The 8,547-nt window shown below is 39.9% G+C and overlaps 1 protein-coding gene across 1 annotated transcript; it reads right to left on the bottom strand.

Moving 5' to 3' along the window:
* Nucleotides 1–5,644: 5,644 nt before the first annotated feature.
* LOC110876879 lies at nucleotides 5,645–6,753 on the bottom strand. The gene is made up of 2 exons (XM_022125060.1): nucleotides 6,637–6,753; nucleotides 5,645–6,010 (listed from the first exon to the last, which is right to left on the bottom strand). The coding sequence occupies exons 1-2, from the start codon at nucleotides 6,751–6,753 to the stop codon at nucleotides 5,645–5,647; spliced, it is 483 nt and encodes a 160-aa protein (XP_021980752.1).
* Nucleotides 6,754–8,547: the final 1,794 nt, after the last annotated feature.

Genomic DNA, 8,547 nt, shown 5'->3' with positions numbered 1-8,547 from the left:
ATGGAAAACCTAACAAATACACTTCTTCAAGAATTCAACAAAGAGTAAACAAGAAAAAGGGTTATGGTTCTGGTTATGGTTTTCAAAAAAACCAAACCATAATGGTAAATTCAAAAGGAAAGGTCTTGGTTTCATTTCACCAGAAAATTATAAAAATCAGAAAACTTATAAACCAAATACAAAATTTGTTGTAGGAGGAAGTTCAGAGGATGAACAGAAGAAACCTTTCTGGAAACAGTCAAACCAGGAGTTTCTTGCTGAAGTGAAGAAGAATGTGAGAATGTTTGCTAAAAGAGTTGATAGAAGAACCTGCTTCAAATGCCAAGAAGTTGGGCATATTGCTTGGAATTGTCCCAAGTCCAACTACAAAGAACAGGGAGTTTCTTCTAACTTTGATTCGAGAAGAAAATTTGTTGATACGACAGAACTATTTTTGAAAAATGATAAAATGTTCGAAAATTCTAGTTCAGAAAAAGGTGAAAGTTTAAAACGATTTTACAAAAGAAAAGGTGATTTGAATAAGCAAAAATGGGTGATTAAATCTGAGAGTAATTCTGATAATGAATCTGATTCCATAAAATCAGAGGAGTCTTTGGTTGAGAAAAAGATTGTGGATTCCGTTCCAGAGGTAAACGATGAGAATTTTCCTCCATTGTCAAAGGAAAATCTGAAGTCAAAAGTTGGGAAGGTTGAAACTCAAATCAGTTCTTCGCTGATAAGAGAGAATTAGATGTTGAGAAGGCTTTCAACGGGAAAGTCAAACATATTTTCAGTAAGATGGTTGATAGGAAGGTAAAGGGTGCAAAAGAGTTTTACAAATCAAAATGTTGGTGGGATAGATGTGTCTCAGAATCTCCCAAGGCTGGTCAGGCTTGGGGGAAAGTTTTTCCTCACTAAATTCCTGACTTGCCGGAGCTCCCAAGTGGGTAATCGTGGAGCATGAATCGGCATCATTCTTTGTATATGTTTGGTTGGTAATCTTACAAGTAGTACAGAGGTTTATTCTGTCAAAGTGATTAATCAAGGTCATTAATTTGAACTTGATGTAATCCTCATTCAAGTGATTAAAAACAAAGTGATGTGATGACCCGATCCTTCATGTGATAAAATCAACAAAACTAATTTTCGGAAAAAACCATTTTGATTAAAACAAACTTAAGTGTTTTGAAATATTAATGGGAAAATAGTTTGTTGTGAGGGGGAGTTCTGATTGTTGATGCCAAGTGGATGGCGAATTAAAGCTTGAAAATCAGTTGTCACTTTATTTGTACAGTTTGTTTTCAAGTTTTTCTTTAAATGTGTTTGCATTTTAGGTGGAGTAAAAATTTCAGAAAATCCAAAAACATTAGAAAATTTGAAAAAGACAAAAACATGATAAAATCAAAAACGAGTTTTGTTGTGAAAAGAGGAAATGATAGTACATCAGTGGACTATCACAACATGCTAAAGAAATGGAAAGTTAAAAATTGTGATAAACGGTCTCACTGATGATGTGCCAGTAGGTTTTTGCACATTTAGTAGATTGTGTCGAGATATAAACTTAAATTCATACTTGCTTAATTCGTGGGTAACATCACTAGGATATATGGGTAACCCTCGAAATCTTGTTTGAAGGACCCCTCATTCTGAGATACTAGGTCTTTATGCTTAGTGATATCTGGGGTATTATCCCGGGACTTCTGATAATGCGGAAGCAATGGCCTAGTCCCTGGAGAATACTTTTCGCTTGCTTAACATATAGCCCACCCTCAGCATAAAAATGATGAAACATTGCAAAATGCAAATCATGTGCTGTTGCATAAAAGATCCTCTAAAGGGGACCCACCAAAAGTCGAGCCGTCATCTCTCTGCTGAACGGAAGTTCTGACCTGAGCTCTCACGGTTTCGCATTTAACCCCTTACAGATATCATCTAGGTATACTCACATGTAAGACTGAATATTGGGATCTGGATACGGGAGTATATTCAAGTGGTGGGACATGCGAATAAGTTTAAGTGCTTTAAACATTAATCTCGTATCTCGAAACAGTTGAAATTTGTGTGAAAATTTAAAAGGACCAGTATACTGACAATCTAAGTGAATTGTTTAGAACTTAAAATGTATAAAGCTTAACGGTGTTGGTGATTTGTCTCATAAACTGATATGATCCTCTTACACAAACTCACAAAAATATTGTATGCAAATATTTCTTTACTGCATTTTTATTTCTTTTAGTTCAAAAATCCAAAAAGATTTTCGGTGCGTTTTAACATAAAATTTTGAAAATACAAAAATATTTTAGACAACTGATGTTAGAAAGCTGATTTTCAAAATTCCGAGTGCTAAACATGACGAACAGATTTGGGAGTGTGTGTGTTTTGAAAGAAAATGATATTCATGTAAGTAGTTCATCAGAAGATTACCATGATAAATCATTGTTAAATGATACTTGAAAATGATGTGTTAAATTAGTTTTCAAGTGATTAGCAGGATTTTTAAATTTACTATATCTTATTTTTATGAAACTTATGTATTGGGTAGAGGATTTGCAGGAGAGGCTGGTTGCGTTGCTTGAACCTGAAAATAACCAGACTAAGATCCCAGCACAAGTTGAGGGGGAGTCTGAATGTCAAAAGAGCCAGGTTCTGATCCTGAGATTGCTGATGCTGATAAACTTAAGAAATAAAGAGATCTGATCAAGAGGATTAGAGTGTGATAAGAGCCAGATAGAATTTCTGGAAGCCTATAGACTGATAAAGACCGAAGACGTTGAAGACTCGAAACTTAAGACTCGTCAACATCTGAGGGGGAGTCTGTTGGTGCATTCATCTGTTGACTTCGTCTTATATCGAGTCTTGTATTAGAATTGTTAGATCAGGGCACGTTGTACGAGAAAATAGAAGGTTTTAGGCTGAAATTGTTTTGATTCCGCTTGAGTGGGTGATTCCGCTTGAAAATGACATGTCACATTTTCAAGCAAAATCACAATTTTAGTGATTCCGCTTGAAATGATCACTGTCACTTTCAAGCGGAATCAGCCGCCTATATATATAACTTTAAGCGAGATCTTTAGTAGTTGTTCATTCTTCCGGTACCGAAGTGTTGTCGAAGTGCCGTTTGATTGTAATCATTGTGAAATCAATATATAAGGCAATTTTAAGTGAAACAAGCTGTTTTTCAAGTCCGTTTCTTTGTTTCCGCCTCTGAAACGGATAAGAGCTCTTCCGATTGACTCGTTTGGGTCACGTCTCGATCCTACACCAATTGTAGGATTGTTTTCGGACCCAAACTGAGTCGATCAGAGACATTTTATACACTATGAAAGGCGGAAACAAACATAATGCATGAATTCAGCTAGATCTTCACTTAAACTGTCTTGTAGATTGATATAACACAGTTTACAATCAGTAGACAAACCGGCAGCACTTCGATATCACAATCTAATTTCGTATGGAATGACATAGAACTAACCCTATATATAGACTAGCTAATTCCGCATGAACAGACTGATGCGGAATCACGTTTCACACGATATTACATCTTCACACGGAAATAACATACTCATGCGATATTAAACACTAATTCCGCACGGAATTACTGAGTGATGACTTCATACAAAATTACCCTCTTCATGCGGAATTAACTCTAATTCATGATTCCTCAATCCTCGTGCCACGTGCAATGCAAAACTCGATACAAGACGAAGTCGACAGATGTATGCACCAACAACTCCTTATCGTGTGTACCAGCTGATTAAATAACATCGAAGTCTGGGTATTATTTAGGCGGGAGTACTTAAACTAGGATTCTTATCCTTTGTTTGTTATGAAGGAAGGCGCAAGGGTTTAGCTTCCCTTTAGCGCGCAAGTGTTGCCTGCTATCTTTTCCCCAAGCTTTTTTTTGTAGGACTAGTGTGCGGCCGCGCAAGGTCAAAAGAGGGCTAGAAGATAAGCTTGTGGTATGGTCCTAAGCACTTATTACGAGGTTTTGGGACCTTACCCCTTCAAGTCCCCCCAGTCAAGTGTTGCTCTTATGCAAATAAGTGGAGCACTGGACTATGAGAGGGATGCTTGTGGGGTTTTTTAGGCGCGAAAATGAAGAATCTTCTATGAGAAGATTTTTCTTTGCTCATTGAACATCTTTTGATTTTTGGATAGATGAACAGTTTTGACAAAAGATATTTATACCTTTGTTTGAACTGTTGCAGTCTTGGAAAAAGAGTTTGTAATTATGAGCTTGCGATATCTAACGTCATTTTCTTTAAGCTCTGTCGACTCTTCGTCTTCTGATTTAACAGTAATTTCTGGGAATTTGTGTGGACTCTGTAAGGGGGTTTTAAATGAGACGTGATACTAGCAGTGGCAGCGCCGTTAAGACGGCCCTTGATTTGACACTTAATCATCACATTTCGCATCTCGATATTGCTGCTTTGGTCTATATATTCATTTTTGGGTATAATATTCTTCTCTGTTTTTTGGAAAAATGGAGAACAAAGGACAAATCCGATGGATGAGACTCTCTAACGTTATGAAGGTGCTTGATGCTGCAGAAGGTTTGGTGTTACTATCAAAACCGGTGGCTAATCTTATTGTTGGAGGTGAAAAGGTTGAGAATGCAAACCATCGAGAAGCTTTTGAGGACCGGCTCCGCTCTCGTCTTGCAGACGACAATAATGGTGGGGTTACCCGGCTATCATCACACCTTGTGACTCAGTCTTTTCCGGTTGGTCAGAGAGGGAGTTCATCGTTTGTTTACCAACGTCGTCGCCGTGTTGCTATTCCGACTGCTGTTGAAGATGATGAAGAGGATGTCAATCCTTGGATTGTTGATCCTCGTCCCTTATCTGAGTGTGGCGAGGTTCTCCACACTATGTATGAGGTGTTGGATCAGCTTTCCCTGGTTGTTTATGTTGTAACTGGTACTACTTTTTTAAATAAACACTTGCCGTGTTCCCTGTAAATATTTGCTTAAAGTGCTTTCTGCTGCACTTGATAATATAAATTTTTGATGCACTGTTGTGCATATATGCCTTGGTATGTTATCATTGTTTGTTCTGATTACAATATGTTGCATATGTTTCATTGCTTTGAGTAGGTAGAGCGAATGAGAATGGTATTGTGCTCATGTGTGAACGTATGTCTAAAAGCACGTGAAGTTTGTGCCTATTTTAGAGTGTTCATGAGGTGTACAATGTGTTACCATAACATTTTCGCGTAACCAAAGAATTTATATGCAATTTGTAATAAACAATAATGTGTAAGGATAACTTTTGCATTAATAGGGCGCGGGGCCAGTAATACAAAGTGATATAGGAAGATACATTGCCTGTATAGATTTTGGAAAGTTTGGCTATATATAACACCTGCGCAGCTGCTGCGCGCTCCAGGTGCGGGGAACCAGCGTCCCATCAATTCTTTTCAGGGTGTACGCCCCTTTGCCCAAGACCTCGTTGATGATGTATGGGCCTTCCCATTTTGGCGCCAGCTTGCCTAGCTTTTCTGCATTGGAGGCTTCATTGTCGCGCGAGACAAAGTCTCCCGGAACGAACGTACATACGCATACACGCGCATTGTAATATTTTTCAAGTTTGGATTTGTACCTTGCTTCTGTGATGGCGGCGTTTTCACGCCTTTCTTCAAGAAGGTCTAAATCCAATCTTCGTTCCTACTCATTGCTTTGTTTTTCCATGGCAAGCACGCGCGGTGATGGAAGGCCGATCTCGGTTGGGATTACTGCCTCCGATCCGTATACAAGACTGAATGGGGTTTCTCCTATGCTAGTCTTTGGCATGGTACGATGAGCCCATAAAATGATAGGAAGTTCATCAACCCATCCTCTGTGCGCTGTTCCGAGCCTTGCTTTTATACCATCAACTATCTGTTTTTTGACGCTCTCGACTTGGCCATTTGCTTGAGGGTGCGCCACAGAGGCAAAGTTGTGCTCGATCTTCATTTCCTTGAACCACTTTTGAAGATCTTCTGATGCGAAATTGGTGCCGTTGTCGGAGATAATTCGTAATGTAATCCGAATCTGCAAATAATGTGTTCCTATATAAATTTGCGGATTACCATTGCTGTTGTTGAAGCTAATGCTTTAGCTTCGACCCATTTTGTGAAATAATCAACTGCGACGATAATAAATTTTACTGCGCCTGGCGCATCAGGAAATGGGCCAACAAGATCGATGCCCCATTGCTGAAAGGGCCAAGAGGATATGACTGGTACGAGTGGATTTTTTGGACGGAGGGTTTTTGGCGCGTGTCGCTAACAGGCTGTGCATTTTCGTAATAATTCAACTGCATCTATATGCATCCTCGACCAATAGTATCCGGCGCTCATGATCTTAGCTACTACCATGCGCAGACCCGCATGTATCTCGCACAAGCCTTCATGGATCTCCCTGACTAAGTATTGCGCGTCTGTTTTGTCTACACAGCGCAGGAGTGGACCCATGAACGATTTTCGATACAAAATTTCGTCCGCCATCTCATAGTTTATTGCCTTGTGTTGGATTTTCCTGGGTTCTGCCTTTCCCTCCGGGAGTTTGCCGTTCTGTAAGTACAAGATGATCGGGGACATCCAGGAAGGATTGCCAACTTCTACAATGTTTACTTGTTTGAGAGGAATGGAAGGATTGGACAGTACTTCTATGCGTACCTCTTTAGCTAGGTGTATGAAACTGGTAGCAGCTAATTTGCTTAGCGCATCTGCGTGCTTGTTCTCACTTCTGTTTATGTGATTTATTTTGAACATCTGGAATTGGCTGATTGGCATTCACGCCTGTTCTAGGTATAACGCCATAGCTTCACCTTTCGCATCATAGTGTCCATTAACTTGTTCAGCTACTAGTTTTGAATCGACGTTGGCTTCAAGATTTTTTGCTCCCATTTTAAGCGCTAAACGAAGGCCTGCTAAAAATGCTTCATATTCTGCCTCGTTGTTCGTGCTTTGGAAGTCTAAACGTATGGCGTATGTAAGTTCATGATCATCTGGGCTGACTAAACGGAGACCAGCACCTGCCCCATCATCATTTGAAGCCCCATCTGTGTGCAGGGTCCAGACTCTGTCATCGAACACAGGAACAGGGTTTTGGATTGCTTCACATTCTTGTATCTTATCTATGGGTACTTCGGTGGTGAAATCTGCTAAAACTTGCCCCTTGATTGCTGGTCGTGGTCTATAGAGGATATTGTATCCTCCTAGTTCTATAGCCCACTTAGCTAATCGTCCCGCAACGTCTGGTTTGGACAAAATTTGCCCCAAATGATAGTTAGTGAGAACTGTGATGACATGACCTGAGAAAAACCGGCGAAGCCGTCGAGATGCATGTACTAGCGCGAGGACCAGCTTTTCTATCATTGAGTAGCGCATTTCTGGCCCGGTGAGCATCTTGCTTATGTAGTAGATTAGGGTCTGGATGTTTTCTCTTTCCACCATTAATACTGTGCCAACTGCTACCTCTGCTGCGGATAGGTATAGAATCAGTGGCTCTTTTTCTCGTGGCACTGTTAGTGTTGGTAGCTGAATCAAACACTCCTTCATTTGTTTGAAGGCCGTTTCCGCTTCTGGTATCCACTGGAAGTGAGTCTTCTTAGCGCAGTTTCATAGCGTACTTATGAATGGGTAAGACTTTGCAGCGTGATTTGCAAAGAATCTGTTCAAGGCCGCTAATCTTCCCGCGAGTCTTTGCATTTCTTTTACTTTGGCAGGCGACGACATTAGCTGGATGGCTTGTACCTTCTCCGGATTGACTTTAAAACCGTCCCTTGTTACTATAAATCCCAAAAATTTCCATTCTTCCATTCCGAAAGAACATTAGGTTGAGTTTTAAGTTAACGCTGCGTAATGAATTGAACGTTCGCTGAATGTTCTCGAGCATAGTTTCTTCTTCATGGCTCATGATGACAAGGTCATCCATGTATACTTCAACTGTTTTCCCGATATCTTCTCCAAAAACTGTGTCCATCAGTCTCTGGTATGTAGCCCCGGCATTACGCAATCCGAAGGGCATTTTGGTATAGCAGAAGATACCTTTGTCAGTTCTTAAGGCAGTCTTGTCTTCATCCTCCTCTTTCATTAGGACCTGATGATAGCCTTTGTAACTGTTTTGGTCAAAAATTACACAAGGATAATGCAACCAAACTCCTAGTTATGGGGAATGATGCTTGAAATGAAGAACAATAATAAGGATCACTTCGATGTAAATTGCACAAATGACACAAGGATTTATACGAGGAAAAAGCCCTTGATCAATGAATGATCTCCAGCATAAAAAACCTCGGGTGATGGAAACTACTGATCACCAAGCTCAAATAAATCAATAATAGTTTACAACTTCAGATAGTGACGAGCTAAGTACAAGGATCACTATGGTTAATTGTGTAAAAGTGTGGGAATTGTTAAGTGTTTGTTGAGAGCTTTGAGACTGCAATTGCACGAGAGTGTGTGTGTAACCGAAAATGGCTAAGTGTTCTAAATTTAGCTCGTCACCCCTTTAAAAATGAAAGCTAACTAAGCTAACTAACTGTCCGACTTTTGTGCCATGCTCCCACGTTCTCCACAACGTCC

This window comes from Helianthus annuus, chromosome 1 (assembly GCF_002127325.2).
Source record: "Helianthus annuus cultivar XRQ/B chromosome 1, HanXRQr2.0-SUNRISE, whole genome shotgun sequence".
Taxonomy (NCBI): Eukaryota; Viridiplantae; Streptophyta; class Magnoliopsida; order Asterales; family Asteraceae; genus Helianthus; species Helianthus annuus.
The sequence above is the reverse complement of the archived record's forward strand: the minus strand, read 5'-3'. Positions and strand labels throughout refer to the sequence as shown.

What these genes read in the sequence shown, in the direction of transcription:
- LOC110876879 (XM_022125060.1), bottom strand. Translation starts at nt 6,753, where the DNA reads ATGCCAATCAGCCAATTCCAGATGTTCAAAATAAATCACATAAACAGA. An exon ending in TCATACACCTAGCTAAAGAG is followed by an intron (nt 6,011 to 6,636) that starts GTACGCATAGAA and finishes CATTATTTGCAG; the next exon opens with ATTCGGATTACATTACGAAT.